Source organism: Ochotona curzoniae, unplaced genomic scaffold (genome assembly GCF_017591425.1).
Source record: "Ochotona curzoniae isolate NIBS_2020 unplaced genomic scaffold, NIBS_Ocur_1.0 contig_2294, whole genome shotgun sequence".
Lineage (NCBI taxonomy): Eukaryota > Metazoa > Chordata > Mammalia > Lagomorpha > Ochotonidae > Ochotona > Ochotona curzoniae.
The window spans coordinates 235443-254056 of NW_024465405.1; the positions used below are offsets into that span (position 1 = coordinate 235443).

Genomic DNA, 18614 nt, shown 5'->3' on the forward strand with positions numbered 1-18614 from the left:
GCTGGGGCCTGAGGAGGTCACAGCTTCAATGAACGGACACTGAGATAGTAAACCAGATGGCCAAGAATTTGTTTTCTTTTTCTTTATGTATTATTTATTTATTATTTCGGAGAGCTTGAGTATGGAGTGGGTCTTTAGAAGGCCAACAAATGTATTTCCAATTTCTAGAATAATAGAAGTTAGATGTTGGATTCCCTAGAGACCAATGGAGCTTGAAGCTTGATAATGTTACACCTGTGTAAGGTTCTAGAAAGTGCTTCTGTAGAGGTAGCTTCTGAGCATTTTGAAAGGGAACCATGTACCACAGCTAGCATGGATTCCCTAAGAGTTAAGTCATCCTAATCGAACAGGTACAAGCAGGCCAAGATGGCTTAGGGTGTGGCCAGCTGGCTGCAGACCTGATCTCCTGCTGAAGGGACTCCCCCCACCTGTCCCTCTGTAAGTCCGAGCTCTGTGCCTTCACGCCGTCGGTGGGCAGCAGTGGGGAGCTGCTGGCATGACTCCTTCAGGACAAGGAGCATTTGCTAGATACCTAATGACTACAGTTATTCTCACAGAAACAGTCTTATATTTGTTTGTTTGTTTGTTCGTGGGTTTTTAAAGTGAGCTAGATGGAGTTTCAGTATAGTGGTTCACGGTTCATCGGGTGTCAGCTGCTGTTGACATATGCATTGCCACCACCTGGGCTTTGTCCCACCCAGCCTGGCTGAACTGTTGTGTTAATCATGCCTGACAAGACACAGAGAGGCCAGAATGTAACAGAAGGGAGTTAAGCTATGTGACTGATACCCTTTTAAAAAATCAATCAATCATTTTTACATAGTTGAAAAGGGTGCACACTCATGTGGGTCTCTGATTAGGGTGGGGAGGGTCCAGGCATGGAAGAAGGTGGGTGAGACAAATGTCTCAGGGTTTGGGTTTTTTTGTTTTGCTTTATATCTGTAGCGAGGGAAGGAGAGAGAGTCACTCCTTGCTTTCAGACTACATTAGCACCTGGGGTGGGGAACAGTCACTCAATGATACCTTACAAAGCTCAATAGGGAGAGTGTTCCAAGGGTGATACTCGAGTGGTTTTGATAGCTTAAAAACGTCATCAGCTGTGTTGCACCAGAGTTGAGAAATCTTTCCAAGGTCGGTTGGCTGACAGAGTCCACTTTAGTGTATCCATAGGACCAGGAACATATTGCAAAACTTGGCCAGGACAGTTGTCCAACCTGTTCTACTTTGCATCCTCTGACAAGGCGTTTAACATCCTCTGCTGGCCTAGATGAGCTGGCTGTCATGTTCCCCTGGGCACATCTGGACAGGCTGTCCACTGCACAGGCATCAGCGACTGAGGAGGGCCAGCCCCAATCCTTGCATTCCAAGGTGAGACGACATATGTTGTGCTTTTCCCTGTGGTCAGGTTTTGAGTTCAACCAACTAGTTGGGGAATCCCCCAAGAAACCTCACCGAGGTGACCTCAGACTTGACTCCTGTCTGCACCAGCCAGTGCAGAGTCAAGGTCAGTGTGTTGGCTGCACCAGCCAATGTACATACTGTGGTTAATACAGCTGCATGGGCATTTCTACCCTTAGCCCCATCTCACTTGAACTGGTGGGTACTATAGCCTCACCCAAAACAGTAACCCCCATCAGCTTACCCACAGCCTCAGTTTTTGCATATGCCAACACGTTTTGTGGCCCAGTCCAGTCTGCCCCATACCCATGGATACTGCAGCTTTGCTCAGCCAAACACAGCCCACATGTATGCCAGTGGGTGCTTGACCAGCCTGGCCCACCTCCAGTCCTTGCTCTCATGCTCACCAGTGGGAGAGTGCCCATTGTTCCCCTATCAGGCCCACTCCCATCCCCAGCTCTTGCATCTGCCAGGGGCTTCTGTGGTCCAGCCTGACATGACTCATATCCAGTCCTGGCACTTCCCTGTGGATGCTACAGCCCAGCCCAGTTGGCCCACACCCATTCTGACTCATGTGTGCTAGTGAGTGCAAGGGAATCCAGAAAGTTTCCCTACCATGCCTTCTCCCAACCTCAGGTCTTGTATATGGCAAGGGGTGCTGTGGCCCACTCTCAGTCCTCATGTGAACTGATGGGCGTTGCAATCCAACCTGGCCTGGCTCTTACTCTTGCCAGTGTGTGTTGTGGACTGGCCATGGTCCAGATCCAACCCACACATGCTGATGGGTGCTGCAGCCCAGTCTGGCATGGCCTGCTCCCAGCCCCAGCTCTCACACTCATGAAGTTCCCCTTCCAGGCTCACACCCAGCCCTGGGTCTCACACATGACAGCAGATTTCACAGCTCTGCTTGGCATGATCTACCCTCAGACATGGCCTTTATGTGTGCTGGCAAGTGCTGCAGCTTGGCCCAACCTGGCTTCCTCCCAGGCCCTGCTCTCACAAGTGTCAGATAAGTTCCTCTGTCCAGTTTGGCCCAGCCTGTTACCACCTCCAGCTATATGCTGCAATCTCACAGAGACAAGCCCACAAGTCTACAAAGTCTGCCCCCAATCTCATATTCTGGTGAATGGCGCAGCCCAGCCTGATGTGACCCACCTCCTGCTCCAACAGTCAGATACTGTGGCCTAGCCCAGCCAGCCTTGCCTCCCAACCCCAGCTCTTGCATGGGCTCCATCTTAGCTCCCTGTGGGTGCAGTGACCTGGTCCATGAAAGCCCCTAGAAAGTCTTTCCTCACTTGTCAAACATGCCCTCAGCTGCTCCCACTATAATATGTTCCTAGAATCCCCTTCCCTGGGCAATCTGCAGCCCCTCTGCACTGGCCTACCCCCACCCGAGGGTTGGGATGGCAGGTACCAACCCAGAGTGTGCTGCCTTCCCCACATATTAAGAAGAAGAAAAAGAATAGGAAACTGTGCTGGCACACCGATGTAGTTAACACAAATTTGGCATTAACCAAGCCCAAAATGTCTGGCCCAAAATTGGCTGCTTTTCTTCCAGCTGTGTAACACTTGCCTTGGCACAAAGCAACTTGGGCAATTGCCTACAGCTTGAATGACTAAGGTCTTGACTTGAGAATCCAACTATACAAATGATGAAATGAGAATAAAGCATAATGCTAATGAATTCTCAGCAAAGTAATTACTAAGTGTGGTAAGTGCTTGAAGGGTCCCTTCGTATCGCATGAGGCCGCCTTGTGAAGGAGGCAGTCATTCCCTCCTTTATGTGGAGATGCTGAAGCCCTGGAGTGTCAAGCGCAGTCCAGCAGTAGATGGCAAAGCCAGAATTGGACCCCAGGCAGCCTAACTATGGAGCAAAGAAAGCTCCCAACACACCCAGTAAAACAGGATGTGCTGCCCCCACTCGGGCCTCATGCCCCTGAGGTGGTGGTGCCATGAGCTGCCTGATGGTCTCACTTGGCCCTGCCCTCGCAGGCAGCAGTACAGAGGCAAGTGGTGACTTTGAGAAGGTGCTCAGAACCCTGTCGTTTGAAGGAGTGGTAGAAGGAACTGCATGTCTTCAGCCTGGAGAGCACTTGCTAGGGACTTGGTGTGCGAGCACTGTTTGTATGTGAAATGAGGCCTACAAAATGGATTCAACACATTCCAAGTTCACCCCCAAAATGGCTGCATTGGGCTGGACCAAGCTAAAGCCGAAAACCAGGAGCTTCTTGTAGGTCTCTGCGAGCAGCAGGGGCCCAGAGATTTAGGCCATTCTCTGTTGCTTTCCTGGGCGCATTGCAGGCAGCTGTATTGGAAAGGCAGAGTTGGAGAATCTTCCATCTGCTCGTTCATCGCCAAATGGACAACAGTTGGGCACATTTCTGTCCTTACGGTTTCTGGAAATGACTAACTGTCAGAGCTCCGGTGATGAACCACATGTCTAGAACTGACTGCCTTGTCCTCAGCCGTGGTCAGTGTGGGAGTAGGACACACTGCCCACTCCCTTCCTGGGCGCTGTGAAGATGACTTACTGAAGGTGGCAGTGTTTCTTCAGGGAGGCCAGGACTGTGTCATGTGATATTTAGGGCCCAGCCCGGGAGGATGACTGCTGCTTTCTTTGTACCGTGCCAGGGCTGTTGTCCAGAGAGGAGGGAGGTGGGAAGTCTGCTCCTGGGCTGTTGCCTGTGGACTGGTCAGGCCACTGACCAGATGCTGACTTCAGGCCCCTTTGTCTTCATTTGTTATTCCATTGGGTCATTCCCTGCTTTTGTTCTCTGAAGCTTTTAATGCATTCTTGTAAGCTGAGGTGCTTCTCACACAGATAGGGGCACTGGGCAAGTGCCTGCCACCTCCTGTCCCAGCTTAGGATCTGCCTTCTCCATGCTGGCTCTTAGCAGTTGTGCCTTCCCCACACATGACTCAGCCCCAGGCCCTGAAGTACCCTGAACAAATGGCGCTGGGCTTAACACCCACCTACTTCAGCATTGGAAGGTGCCCCTCCCCCCTTTCTTATAGATGGAAAGAAACAGATCTCGCATTTCCTAGTCACTCTTCAGGTGCCTCCAGTGGTCAGGGCTGGGCCAGGCTGTAGCCAAGAGTCGGGAACTCGTCTGAGTCTCCCGTGTGAATGGTGGGGACCCGAGGACTTCAGCCGCTGCCTGCTTGGACTGAAAGTTGTGGGATTCCAGTGTCCAAAGCAGTCCCCACCCTAGAGTGTCCCTTTGCAATCATGTCTGCCTCAAAGCCATTGACCTTGACTCCAAGATTGGTAACCACTTCCTGAGTGCCAGATGATAACTGAATGCTGGAGTGCTCTAGCTGTGAGGCTCTTGCTTCTGCTTAAAGTGTGCTTTTCAGGGGAGGGTGAGTAGCCCAACAGGTGCAATACCCATGTCCCATAGCGCAGTGTTTGGAGTTCATGAAAACCTATTGCACAGCGTGTTTACACCTGGAGTGATCCAAGCCCAGCTAAGAATCAGTCTCTAAGTTCTCCTTGCCCTGTTGTTCTGTGTCACCAAATGCTGTCAACCCAGTGAGCAGCGGCTTCCCCTGGCTATGCTTCTTCATACTGGCCTCCAAACAGGTTAGCCCCAAAGCAGGAGTGACAGTGTGGCACAGATCCCGACACAAGAATTCCTGAATGCACTTAACCGCATGATCGGTGCACCCAGCTCTCAGGGCTGGTCTTGTGCCAGGCCCATTCTTTAAGGTTAGGGATCCAGCAGTGACCTGTACAGCTGAGCCCTGCCCTTGCCACATACATGGGGGGACAGCAGCCACAAGCAGGCCAGCGCTACGTGTTAAGGGCTGCCAGGTGGGTGGGTGGGGTGTGTGAGTGAGTGGGTGTGTGAGTGAGTGAGTGAGTGATGCCACGTATGCCTGGTGCATAGGGTCCACGTGTTCTCTCCCAGGTGTCTGACCCATGGACCAGCCACTCAAGTAATAGAAACTGCCTTCTTACTTTCAGCTGCTGCTTCCCACTGGCAGGGAGGGGCTGGACCTAGCACTCCTTGCTAGAATCTTGAGTACATTCAGACTTCCAGCTTTCTAATCAAGGAGGATTTAGAATAAAATTGGCTAAGGCCTTCCCAGGCATCACTGTTCTAATGAGGAAATACAGCCCAGGCCCTCAGCCACAGTGTATACAGCCACAAAGCTCAGGGTGGGAGCTTTGCAGATCACAGAATGTGATGTTTGCAGCTGTGTGCCCTGGTTTTATGGTTTATTTGTGGATGGTATCTCTACTCAGATCTTGCTCTGTGTGGGAGACTGCATGTAGGTGCTACGGATTCAGTGACTATTAATACTGTGGAACTGAATGATTATACACCAGAGGCACTGGAGTAATCACGCAGATGAAGTCACAGCTGTGGCCAGTTCTGTCATGATGGTGAGCAGCAGGAGGCTTCGCTGCAGGAGCGGTGGCTAAGGGGAGATGTGCAGGGTGAACCAAGGTAACCAGGGAGCAGGCCTTTGGGAAACACTGCCATCAGCCTCTGCAGGTTTCAGGACCCACTTTTCATTGCAGCCTAGGCAACTTTTGAACAGAAACAGGAACCAAGTCTGTGTTGCCGTTCTCCCACCTGTTCCTCAGGGCTTGACCAGCCCCCTTCCCTCCCCGGCCCTTGGAGCCAGGATCTGGCCTTGCCTCTGAGGCCCAGCATCTGCAGCTTGGTCGGGCACATGGTAGATGCTTCTTGCCCCCATGAAGGCGTGGAGTGAGCCATGGGCGCGGCTGCGTGTGTGCAGGGTACATTGTGGGGCTTTCCTTGTCCACCAGAAACAGTCTGTCTTACCTGAGTGTTCACTTCCGTTGCACTGTTCTTCATTTTCCTGTTGTATTACATGTTTGTGTTTTCTTTTAAGAGCTGTAGTCCATAAATAGTGCTCAGTCAAATTGTAACTTCAAATTATTAATGATTTGAGTAATTCTTGTATAGAATGTTTGCAGTGCAGTTCATGCTACAGTGTTAAGTATAGTCATTTCTAATGTTTTTATCGGTTAAAATTGTGTGGATTGTTGTTTTATTATTCTCTTTTCTGAAAGAATTTACATGGAGAACTACTGTAAAAAAAAGTCTTTTCTTTTTCTTTTTTTTTATTGTTATTAACATTGTATTGTCTTTTCTTTTTCTAGGATTTACTAACAAGACATAAATTGCTCAGTGCAGAATTTTTGGAACAGCATTATGATAGAGTAAGTATGTGGATACGTTGAAATAACAAGTTCAGACTTTGCGTACCTGGAATGAGTGAGTCGAGTCGGACACCTGCCAGAACGCCTCTCGCTCTGGGCTGTGTCGGCATGCTGCGGCTCAGTGCTGCTTCCGAGGAGCCAAGCTTTGTCCTTGCCATCACCACTTTGTATCTTTTCTTACCTTAGAAGAAAAGAGAGCATCTTGCTGTTGAATGATCCTACAGTTAGGCTAAAGCATGAATGTGTTCTCTGGTTTTTCTTATTTTCCTTTCTTTCTTGTCAGTTGCCACGTAGAGGTGGGGTGGGGGGCAGCCGTGCTAGGGTGAGGCATCGCCAAGTGGCGGGCAGGACCCATCCCTGCTGCTGACATGCAGGGACCTGGTTGAGGCCTTGACCGCCTTACTGCTCTGGCTCCAGGCACCTGTAGCTGAGAACTTGGAGTCAGCGTCAGCAAGGTCCACCCTTGATCTCAGTCAGTATACGGCCCACGGGCAGGGTGAGGGTTTTCAGAGAGGCCTCGCCGGGCTAGGTGACCCTGAAGCCATACCAGCATTCATTCCTCAGGCTACTTAGTCACACGCCTTTTTAAAAAAACTATTCATTCATTCATTCATTCATTTATTTTAGAGACAGAATTACAGAGGTTGTGGGGAGACAGGGATCTTCCATCAGTCAGGGGTTCTGTAAGCATCACCATCAGTGGTACCAAAGACACCAACAAGCTGTGCTGGGGTCAGGCTGTATCATTCCTAAAAACAGGCAGCAGGGCTAGCTTTGGCCTGCCAACCTCAGGGGAGTGCGCATAGCCTGTGGTTGTGTTGTTGTGGAGGCTGGAAGAAGGCGCCCATATGCCGATTCCCTCCTACTCAGGAGCATTTCTGAGCTCCTGCCTGGGGCTGGCCTGACCCCTGCTGGTGTGGGCGTCTGGGGGTGAACCAGCAGCTGGAAAATGTGCATGTCTGTGTCTGTGTCTGCCTTTCAAATATGTTAATAGGGAGGGAGGCAGGGAGGGAGGGAGGGAGGGAGGAGAGCTGACGCAATGAGGTTCAAACCAGGAGAGGAGAGGGAAGTAGGTCCTGTCGTGGGGTGCTGTCTCAGGCTCAGCTGGCACCGGCAGGGGATGGTCTTATAACCCTGTCCACAGAGGTGGTCGTTAGTATCATCCCGGGGTCTCTGAGCATCAGATGGCAAGGAAGAGCTGGGGCAGCCATTGCCTTTATGGTTTTAACATTTATATCTGAATTTGAACATGTTATCTGTCAGTCTATTAACAACCTGATAATTTTTTCTCGTCTCTTAGTTTTTCAGTGAATATGAGAAGTTACTTCATTCAGAAAATTATGTGACAAAGAGACAGTCACTCAAGGTATGAGAGATTTTCGTGTAGTTGATTTCTCCTGGCACAGTTTGCGTTTGGGCTTGGGAAAAGGGAGACGGCAGGCGGGGCCTGAAGTGCGCCTGTCTGAGACAAGGGTCTGCAGAAGGCAGCGGCCCAGCCCTGCAGAAAGCCAGGTCCCCAAGGGGCTGAAGCTTCAACTTGATGAACTAGACTGAGGTCTAGTGATGAAACTGCCGACTGGGCACAGCCCTGGCTGCTGTGTGCCAGGGCCATCAGGAGCTTGGAATGCCAGCCTGGAGAGTGAAACTCCAGACCGGGGATTGCCAGCGATCAGGCCAAGACTGCCCCGTTGACCCTGGCTGCTTCAGGGACCACAGTGTGTGTGAGCAGGTGCTTACTGGCTGGTCAGTCTCTAGAAAACCCTCAGGACAGTTCACAAGGGCTTTGCGCTGTCCTGTCAGCACGTGGGCCGCCAGGAGCTGCCAGGGGCCACTCAGAGCTCCTGGGGTTCGTGCTTGTGTGGAGACCGTCTGCCAGCCTCACTGTGTCTCCCACTCTGCCGTAAGACCTTCCCCTCCAAAGTGTCGAGCTCCTGTTGATGCAGGCCCCATCCATCCTGCACCAAGGAGCATCTTTCTGCACAGAGCCCTTTGGCAGGGGAGCTGTTTGGCATGCACATACCATCTGGCTGTCATCACTGCAGTCACCCTGCCAGCCCCATACTGCCTCACGGTCTGAGAGGGATCATGAACCCAGCCTCTGGGTTCTTGTCCTAAAGGTCAGCTGTGATACTGAAGGTGGAAGAGAGCACCACACACATGCACAGTGTCCTGTGGAGCTGCTGGAGGTGCCTCCCTCACTGCACACTTGTGCCAGGGAGTGGCATTGCAATGTCTTGTTCTTCTGAGCCAACCTTCAGGGACCAGGACACAGAGCCCTCCCCAGTGGGTCCAGCAATGCAGTCTGTCGGGATTGCCGGGAGAGCCACAGCACCTCCTAGTGGCAAGGGTGGCTATGTCCTGCAAATCAATAAACTAACCAGATGTTCAACTCTTTAGGTCAGGAGAGTTTCAGAATTACCAACATGAAAAGGAGGATGGTGACCTCTTCTACTCACCCTTGGCTTAGGTTAGGCACTAAGCTGATCCTTCTGTCCTGCCGTGTCAGAGCCAAAGACACTCTGAGTTCCTCGGGAACGCGCATGACCGTATGAGGACGAGTGCTAGTTACCGGTGGATTTTCCTGAGTAATATTTCCCACATGAGACTAAGTTCTTTATTTTAATGCTCAAAGAAATTGTTTTTTTTGTTTGTTTAATTTTTTTTAGTATTTTGACAATCTTTACATAGTTAATTAGGGTAAAATGGTTCAAGGGCTACAGGAAAGTGGGTAAAACTATTATTTCCACACAGATTTTTTTTTTTTCTATATCCGGGGTAAAGGGGGAGGCAAAGGGAGAAGCCCCGCCCAGCCTCCCACCCATCCAGGTCCCCAATGTGGGGCATGCTCCAAGGGTACTTCTCAAATGGTTTTGATAGATCAACAGTTATGAATTGCTACCAGTCTCACCACTCCAAGCATGAAGAAATCGCTGCAGAATACACTGATTGACATAGTCCATCTTAGAGTCTCCGTTTGCCCTGTTTTTCACTGCCACCATATGGCTGGGGTAGTTGATTGATTTGTTCTGTCCTCTGTCTTTTCATGGTTAGGGATCTGAGTCCAGCAGTTGGATTGAGGGGATCCCTAAAGAAGTTTTGTTTGAGGTGAACCCAGACCAGATTCTTGTATGTACCAGCAAGTACAGGGCCCGGCACAGTCCATCGCCCTGATCAGCTGGTGGTTGCCATTGCTAGGTCAGTTCTGTTTCCAGCCCTGTCTTCCACTGGAACCAATGGGTGTTGCAGTCCAGCCTGGTTCTTCCCAGCACACTCAGCCCTCACATAAATCAGTGGGAGCTGCAGCCTAATCAGAGCAAACCACAATAACACCCACCAGGCCCCACCCCCTACCCTGGTCCCCATGCTTGCCATTATGTGCAGCAGACTAGTCCAGTCTGTCGCACATCCCATTCAGCTCTCATACATGTCAATGGGCATTGAAGCCTAATTCAACCTAACCAGCTCCACTATCCAACCCGCACACTTGCCGTTGTTGGGTGCCTTTCTGTCTAGCCACCCCTGCCACTGTCCTGGTTTTTTTGCCCTCCAGTGGGAATGGTAACCCAAGAGGGAGGAGCCCACTATTTCCTTCTAAGCCACTCCCACTCCTGGATTATACACTCCAGGTGGTTCTGAGGTTTAACTTGACAGAATTAGCCCTCAGTGCCAGCTTCTGCCAGCTGATGCTGCGGCAAAGCCCAACCAATCCTCACCCACTCTTTTATGCTTGCACAGCCTGGCTTTTACCTGATCTAGTCCACAGGAGCCACACAGGTGTTGTAACCCTGCCTAGTCTGGTCTGCCCTCATCCCAGCTCACGCTCTCCAGTGGGAATAGTTGTCCAGCAGGGGAGCCCACCCCCCAATATTTCCCCTGCCGGCTCTGCCCCTTCCATTCTGGTTCTCACGTGTGCTGTTGGGTGCTGCGGTCACATCCGGTACAGGCAAACTCACCTTGGCATTCCATAATGTGCACTGGTTTTTAGTCACAACCGAACCCGGCTCAACCCACACTATTCTGGTGCTCAGATTCGCCAGTAGATGATGGGAACTGATTGAGCCTTGTCTGCCCCTGACGCATGCCAAATGTATGCCAGTGGGAAACTTTCCATGGCATGTTCTGGGCTGTTTCCTGTCATGCTTCTTGTGCTTATCTCTACAGGGACTGTGTCCTGCCAGAAGAGTTGCCCAGGCTCCTCCATCAGAACCTCTCCCAGTGCCAGAATTCCCACATACCAGTGGGTCCATGAGCCAGCCCTACTCAGTTCACCTCCTGTCCTAGTAGGAACAGTGGCCTTTCCTGACCGGCCTTCAACCCAATCTGGTTCTTGCTGTTGGATGTTTCAGCCCAGCCACGGCTCATCCATACCCACTTATGGCTCACACGTGGCTCAGTAGGGGTTGAGACCTAGCCTGGTCCATCCCACATCTACCCTTGAACTCCAGAGCACCAGATGGTGTTGGAGTCTAGCCCAGCTTGGTGCATCCAGTCCCAGTCCACACTTGTGCCAAGAGAGACTATAACCATATCCTGATCAGAACGCAGCCCCCATTCCAGCCTCCGTGCTCCTTAGTGGTTAACCTCAACCCAGCTAGGGTGTCCCCTTAGCTCCCCAACCGGGCCTGTTCCCAGCCATAGATTGCACTCATGCCAGTAGTTGCTCTGACTCAGCTTGGCAGAGCCCCTCACCTGTCCCGGCCCCTGCTTTAGATGCTATGGCTTAGCGTTCCTGGCAGACCAGTAGGTGCAAGAGGCTAGCTCGGCATGACCTGTGCTCCATCCTGATTTCTAATTTTGCTTGTGGGCTAAGGTTTGCTCAGTCCTGCCCAGTCAACCCTGTTGCATTACCAATCCACACATTAGCCAGCCATTGGAGCTATTTTGCCCAGCTTGTCTGACCCCCAGGTCTGGAACCATGTGTTCACCAGCGGGAGCTATGACCCACCCGGGGAGTTTCTCAAGTTCTTCCACTTGACCCATTCCTCACCAGTTCTCATACATGCCAGTGGGTTTCAGGCCAGTGTCTGGCCTAGTCTGGCCTTCCATTTGGCCTTGTATGAGCTGGTGAATGCTGCAGCCCGGCCCACCACACACCCTATTCAGGATGCACATTTGGGAGCTGCTGCCTTGACCAGTGCAGACTGTTGTGGGTTCCTTTACCCATGAGTGATGGCAGACTCCTTGATCACACCTAGCTTAATCCAGAACCACCCCAACTCTTGAGCTAACCAGTGGGGATAATAGTTCCACAGGGTTTTGGCCACACATTGCCCACAGAATCTACCCCTGGATATGGTTCTCTCATGTGCTAGTTAATGTCATGGCCCTGCCTAATGTGACCTGTCTCCTGATCCAACATTATGTCAAATAATAGGAAATGATCCTGCTGGACAAGCCCCAAGCCTTAGCTTTTGCATGGACTGGTGTTCGGTGGTCGGCATTGTTCAGTAATTACAAGTTCTACACACAGGATTTAAAGGAGTTTGGTATATCAGTCTTATCCATAAAGATCATCTGGTCCCTCTCCTCCAACCAACCAATGAGGTCTCATTACCCTCACTTACCTTCAAAGGGAAAGTTACTCTGTTGTTGGGAGTCTTTAAGATTGATTCACATCCCAGAAGTACAGTGGAGCTGTACTTCTTGACATGGAGCTACCTAAGCAGCAATTCAAAGAACCAAAACCCCAGAGCTGGCCGCTGGAGACAGCTCACCACCTGTACATGGTGGCTGGAATTGGGGTTCCAAGCATGGAGACAGTCCCGGCCTGGCACCCACCAGCAGGCTGCTGGAAGTTTTAACCCCCAGACCCAAGGTCGCCCCCTCCCCAATCCCATCCACCACGCAATGATGGCAGCAGGTGGGGCCCGGGCCCACCCGGTCCTTCAAACTTAGCCTTTCGGTGTACTCACCATGAAGGGAGCAGTCTCTGGAGTCGGGCAGGCCCAGGGACAGGTCACCACGTGGACACAGTGGCTGGAATCAGGGCTCTGAGCATGGAGACAGCCAGTCCTTCCAGTACATGTTGCTCCATGAGTAAACACTCTGCCAGCCTCTCTGGGATAGCAGCAGATGCCCCAAGCTGCAAACCCATCCTACCTGGAAGCTACATGACGACAGGCCTAGTGGCTGCCACTCAGCTGAAACAGCAGAAGGTACAGCCTGAGCCCTCAGCTGTCCTCTCAGTCCTTTGGAAGCCCTGTGTGCTGTTGGCTTACTTCACTATATATTTCATGTATCTGAACCCCAGCCCATGTCGCGGAAAGGCCATGCCAGGGCAGCAAAAGCAGGGCACAGTAGCCCCGTGTGCAGCCTTCCCCCAGCCTCCCACACACTTCTGCACCTCATCCCAGCTGGGCACCTCACACCCACATACACTTGGGTCCCTCACTGCACTGTCGTGACATACCGGAACCTTTGTCCCCGCCCCCGTACAGATGGCAGCACTCATGGGCAGCAGGGAGCCAGTTGGGACCCAGGCCTGGGGGCGCCAGAGCCCGGTTCCCCGTGGCTGTTCCCCTGGGCCTTTGTCCCCACAGCCCGCAGTCCAGCACCTGCGCCTGTTGCAGGCCCCACAGTTCAGTTCATCGGATCCTGTTGATGCTTGCTGAGGCGGTGATGAAATCAGCTGATTGTAAATGTCTTTCTCTGAATCCTAAAAATGTTTAAATGTCTTCTCAGCTTCTCGGTGAACTACTGTTAGATAGACACAACTTTACAATTATGACAAAATACATCAGTAAACCTGAGAACCTCAAGCTAATGATGAACCTCCTACGAGACAAGAGCCGCAACATCCAGTTTGAGGCCTTCCACGTGTTTAAGGTAGAGTACGAAGACGGTGCGGCGTGCCCCCATCAGCTTGGGGCACTAGCTCACAGACTGGCGCTCTCAGCCAGGTTAGAGTCCAGTGTAGGCTGTTGATATGGTGCATTCAGCATTTAGACAGAAAAATCTGGAAATAGGGCATACTGTGTGAATTTTGGAGCAAGAAACTATAGTGTCCATCTTCCACATTAGAGAATTGTTTGTCACAAAGTAAAACCTTTTTTTTTTCTCAAGAATTGTTTCATTTGCCTCACATGTTTATTTACACAGAGGAGTGGGGTGCCATTGCTAATCTGCCTGCCAATGTGCATCCCATTTATGAGCCAGTTTGTGTCCTGGCTGCTCCACTTTCCATCTCTGCTTATGACCTGGGAAAGCAATGAAGGATGGCCCAAAAACTTGGGACCCTGCACCCATATGGGAGACCCGGAAGAGGCCCCCTGGCTCAGGATCAACTCGGCTCCAGCCATTTGGAGAGTGAACTAGAAGGTGGAAGATCTTTTCCCTTTGGTATTTCCTTTTAACTATAAAACCTGCCTTTCCAATAAAAATAAATGTATCTTTTTTTAACAATGGAGAGGAGTGAAAGAAAGAAATTCCATCTACTGGTTCCTGCTCAAATGGCTGCAACAGCTGCAGCTAGGCCAGGCCGAAGCCAGGAGCCAGGAGCTCCATCCAGGTCTCCTGCGTCGGTGCCAAGGGTCTTGCTGCTACCTTCCCAGGGACAGTAACTGGAAGCCAGGACTTGAACCAGCAGTCACATGGGATGCCTGCATTCTGGCAGCAGCTTTAACTGCTGTATCGCAACACTGGCCCCGTGTGAAGCCATTTCTTCGTGTTTTCCCTTCTGTGCCTGGCTCACTCCCTAGAGGCCTGCAGCAGCCGGGGCTGGGCCTCAAGGACTCAGACCAGGTCTTCCATGGGTGCGGGAGCCCCAGCTACTCTGGCAATCATTGCTCCCTCCTTGTTCTGCATGATAAGGAAAAGCTGGACCCTGAGCCAGGAGTTACCCGTGCAGGCACGCTGCGGGATCCAGATCCTTCACTGTTAGCCCGATGCCCGTGTCCTGAGGTACAGGTTTAGACCCTACTCCTTTTCATTGAAACTTTGCATTTAGTTGACGTGTAGAGGAACATACAGCTGTGCAGTCCACTGTTCCACTCCCCTAGATGCCCATGGTAGCCAGGGACGGGCTCGGCAGACCGACAGGCCGCAGGAGGCTGAGCTGTCGCAGCTGCCTCCCGTGGTGCCCACCAATAGAAAGCCGGGCTCCAGCAACACATCTGCCCACACACCAACACCCTGACTGGCATCTTTTTTTGTTTTTCCTGGAACAAGCAACCTGAAAAGAACAGTCTGAGGAGGACATTTACAAACTGGCAGGGGGAGGGCACAGTGGCATGTCCATTTGGCAAGGGCAGAGTCAGACCCCCTACCACCCAGCTGAAACTTCTTAAGGTGAAACAAAAATGTGGCCTTGAAGATGCCCACGGTGTCTGTTATCCAAACATTCTTCCGTTTCAGGAAAGATAACATCTGAGCCAATCTCTTTAGGGTTCTGCTTAATTATGAAAGTAAATATTTACATTGAGAACAGTTATGTAATAGCCTTCTTCCCATTTTTACAATAGGGTTTCATTCACACTCTGAATAGTTGAATTAGCAGAGACCCTGTATCCATTTTGTGGGAGATGAATTATATCCAGTTTCTTTTCACAATAGCCAACTAGAAGATTATTCGGCTTTTGAAGTACTGGCTAGGCTGGCATCTTCAGTGGTGGCTAGATATGAGATTTCTATGTAACACATGCTGGTACTGGACGCACTCGTGGGCTCAGCCCTTGTTCTGGTACTCCACAATGCAGCGGAGGAGTCTCCTGATTGATTTCAGCATTGCCCCTCAGCCAGGCAGATACGAAGGCCACTGACATGCCAGGGAGCCCCGTCAGCACTCCCCGGTGAGCATCTTAACCCCTGCCCCCCCCCCACACACACACACACACATGTGCCTCTTGGGGTTAGTGTCTTCACAGTGGGTGACATCACTGCCGACACGGCCAGCATCCTGTAGTGGGATGCTAGCCCAGGGATCGAGTGTCTGCTACTGTACCTGGGGAGACCTGTGTCCTTGGGGCCCTGCGCCTGCATGGGAGACCCTGCCCGGGTCGTGGGCTCCTGGCTGGAGTGGCCATTTGGGGAATGAACCCATAGGTGGAAGATCAGTCTCTCTCCCTCCCTCTGTGCTCCAAATGAAATGAGCAAGAAGGCTATAGTCTGCCCCCTGTGCCCAGAGCTTGTTCCTCAGTGTCTCCTGCAGGCAGGTCTGTAGTTGGCACCTAGCAGGGTGCATGTGGCAGACCTTTGTGAGGATTTACAGAGACGAGGAGAGACAGAAAGATCTTTCATCCACTGGCTCACTCCCCAGCTGGTCACAACAGCCAGAGCTGAGTCGATCCAAAGCCAGGAGCTTCTTCCAGCCTCCCGTGCAGGTGCAGGGACCCAAGGCTTTGAGCCATCCTCTACCTTCTCCAGCCACAATCTGAGAGCTGGCTAGAAAGTGGAGCACCCAGGACACAGCCGGTGCCTATATAGGATGCTGGCACTTGAAGGGGGAGGACTGGCTAGCTGAGCCACTGTGCCAGGCTTGTCGGGCCTTTTCGTGCTGAAACAGTTAGCATTCAAGTTGTGCGACAGGGACTGGTCATACCGCAAAGGCCAGTTACCCAGAGTCCACCGCCTTCTCCCCTGCAGGTGTTTGTCGCCAATCCTAACAAGACGCAGCCCATCCTGGACATCCTCCTCAAGAACCAGACCAAACTCATCGAGTTCCTCAGCAAGTTCCAGAACGACAGGACCGAGGACGAGCAGTTCAACGACGAGAAGACCTACTTAGTCAAGCAGATCAGGGATTTGAAGAGACCGGCCCAGCAAGAAGCCTAACTTCCGGTCCCCCGCAGTGAATGCGAGGTCAGCGTGTGCAGTTAGCTCTTCCGCATCAGGCACTCTTCCCGACCCCTGAGGCAACACCACTGCTAATCTGCTGTTCAGTGAACGGTTTTCATTTGGCCTTTTGTTTTTAGTCCAGGTTGGAGAGCGAGGCTGCTGCTTGCACGCTCAAGCACTCGGGGCTTTGCCTTCATCTTCGTGTCCTTTCAGAATTCAGACTCCCGCGCTGTCGGAGTGCGCATGAGCACGGCCGGGGCCCTGACGGCGAGCACAGACACAGTGTGGGCAGGGGAGCGGGCACCACGCTGGCTCCTGGACCTGCCTGTCGCCATGTCCCCGGAGCACAGGCAGCGCGGCCTCCCTTCCCGTCGGGGGGCGTTGGGGAGGGGCGCGGGCGGGCGGACAGCCCACCAGGCCCGGGGGGGTGTACATAAGCTTCATCCGGCTTTCTAGGGGTCCCGGCGCTTGATTCCTTGAGACTTGTGAACCTGACTGTGCTGAAGGGTACCTGTTGATTTTACTTTTTGAAGGGATTTTAAAACAGTAGAGCTAGCAACGACACCTTGCATTTCAGTTCCTCACCGCTCACAGGTTTCTTTTGTATATACTTCTTAGAATGGTCATTTCTTTTAAATGGTTTAATTTGTACAGCAGAGGAATGTTATTGTAGTATGTAACTATTACCTAATACTGAGTTTTTGCAAAAAAAAAATGAATGCGCATATGTAATTGAAATATTTCAGATCACATGAAAATGCTGATTTAACATTTAAATATCACAGCATTAAAAGGAAAAAATTAATGAACCAATCCTTTGTATCTAGTTCCGTAATGGGGTGCCATCAAGAGGCCGAGCTCTGGGCCGGGCACTGGGTCAGTTCCCGTCCTGCGTCCTGCCGGCCTCATTCGTCCACAGGAGCCATGACTTGGCCGGGTCTGAGTCGGGGCCTCTGCCGGTGCTGACGCCTCACGTGGCCAGGCCTCCGGGCACCTGCTCTCCTCAAGCGAGTGGCCCAGGGCAGTGGTTGGAAAACTTACTAAACGTAGCTTTGGCCTCTCTTAGGAAAAGAAGAGTTCTAGTTATAGGTGTCCTACGGGGAACGTTATTTTTTTTAAGTCCTGTTCCTTAATGCTGCAAATGATCAGTATTTATAAAGTAACTGATTTTGCACCACTTTTGTTACTGTGACCATGGCAGAACAATGTCTCCTAGACTCTGATCTATGAAGTTGTCCCGGTGGAGTCTGTTCATCTTAGTGCTACAGAGAGCACATCTAACAACGTACCAGTCCGAGTTCACCAGGTGGAACTCAGCATGGCTGTAGCTGATTAAGAAATTTATATAATTACTCTTTGCTCGCCTCTCTTACTAATTGGACGATTGATCAGCCAGTCAAAGGGGCCTCCCAATCAAAGTTTGAGCAGGTTTTAAGTCTCTAAAAACACCAGGTAGGAAAACAGCTCCCGAAATATCAGCATATTTAACTCACTCACACAGCGTTCTTACTAGCATTGGTTTTCCCAAAATCATCTTCTTGGTCAGGAGACCCCGGAATGTTTATTAGGAAGACAACGTGGCTCTGCCGGGGTGCCGAGGCTGGCATGGGCATGTGCTGTGCCCCCTGGCTGATGGCAGAAGGGTCCTTACCAAACCGGCTCTTAGAACATCAGGTGGCACAGCAGCTGCTGTGCTAGTGGCTGTGTCGGCACCAGGCCTTTCCTGCGGAGGCAGCGGGGCGGCCACGCTCTATCGAAACAGTGTGGAAATATCCAAGTTGAACAGCTGCATTTGATGGTAGGATCATTTAAGATACTCATATACCAAAACTATGAAACTAGAAGTGGTTTCTTTGCGTTATAAAGATTTCCTTTTCCATATGGCAGTTACCTAAGGTGATTTTAACCCTCTGAGAACACGTGGAGGTGTGTGCAGTTGTGAGCAATGCCATGAACACATTTCCTTTCTCCTGAGGAAAAGTCAATTTCTTGAGAATATCTGGCTGGCCCTGTAATTTAAATTAAAATAAAGTTTTGGAGAAACAGAATCGTCTGTCTTCATGTTTGCTCTCAGTTGTAGCTGCGTCACCGACCCCCCGGGGAGACAAAGCCACACCTGCTGTCACCTCCCAGGTGGAGATGGCCAGCACCCACTGCCCGCCTGCCGCCCTGGGCATCACAGATCTCCCTCCCCACTGCCTGCGCGCGCAGCCTAGCTCTGCCTGCAGTCAGCACTGTTGTTCACCTG

The 18614-nt window shown here is 51.4% G+C and overlaps 1 protein-coding gene and 1 pseudogene across 1 annotated transcript in view; one reads left to right on the top strand and one right to left on the bottom strand.

Moving 5' to 3' along the window:
- CAB39 (calcium binding protein 39) overlaps positions 1–18414 on the top strand; it is a 90856-nt gene extending 72442 nt beyond the window's left edge. Inside the window, exons 6-9 of the mRNA XM_040972281.1 lie at positions 6536–6595; positions 7896–7961; positions 13277–13420; positions 16175–18414. Coding sequence (XP_040828215.1) covers positions 6536–6595; positions 7896–7961; positions 13277–13420; positions 16175–16363 — 459 coding nt within the window. The 3' untranslated portion in view covers positions 16364–18414. The remainder of the gene's footprint in view (positions 1–6535; positions 6596–7895; positions 7962–13276; positions 13421–16174) is intronic.
- Positions 15158–15354, bottom strand: LOC121151087 (annotated as a pseudogene).
- Positions 18415–18614: the final 200 nt, after the last annotated feature.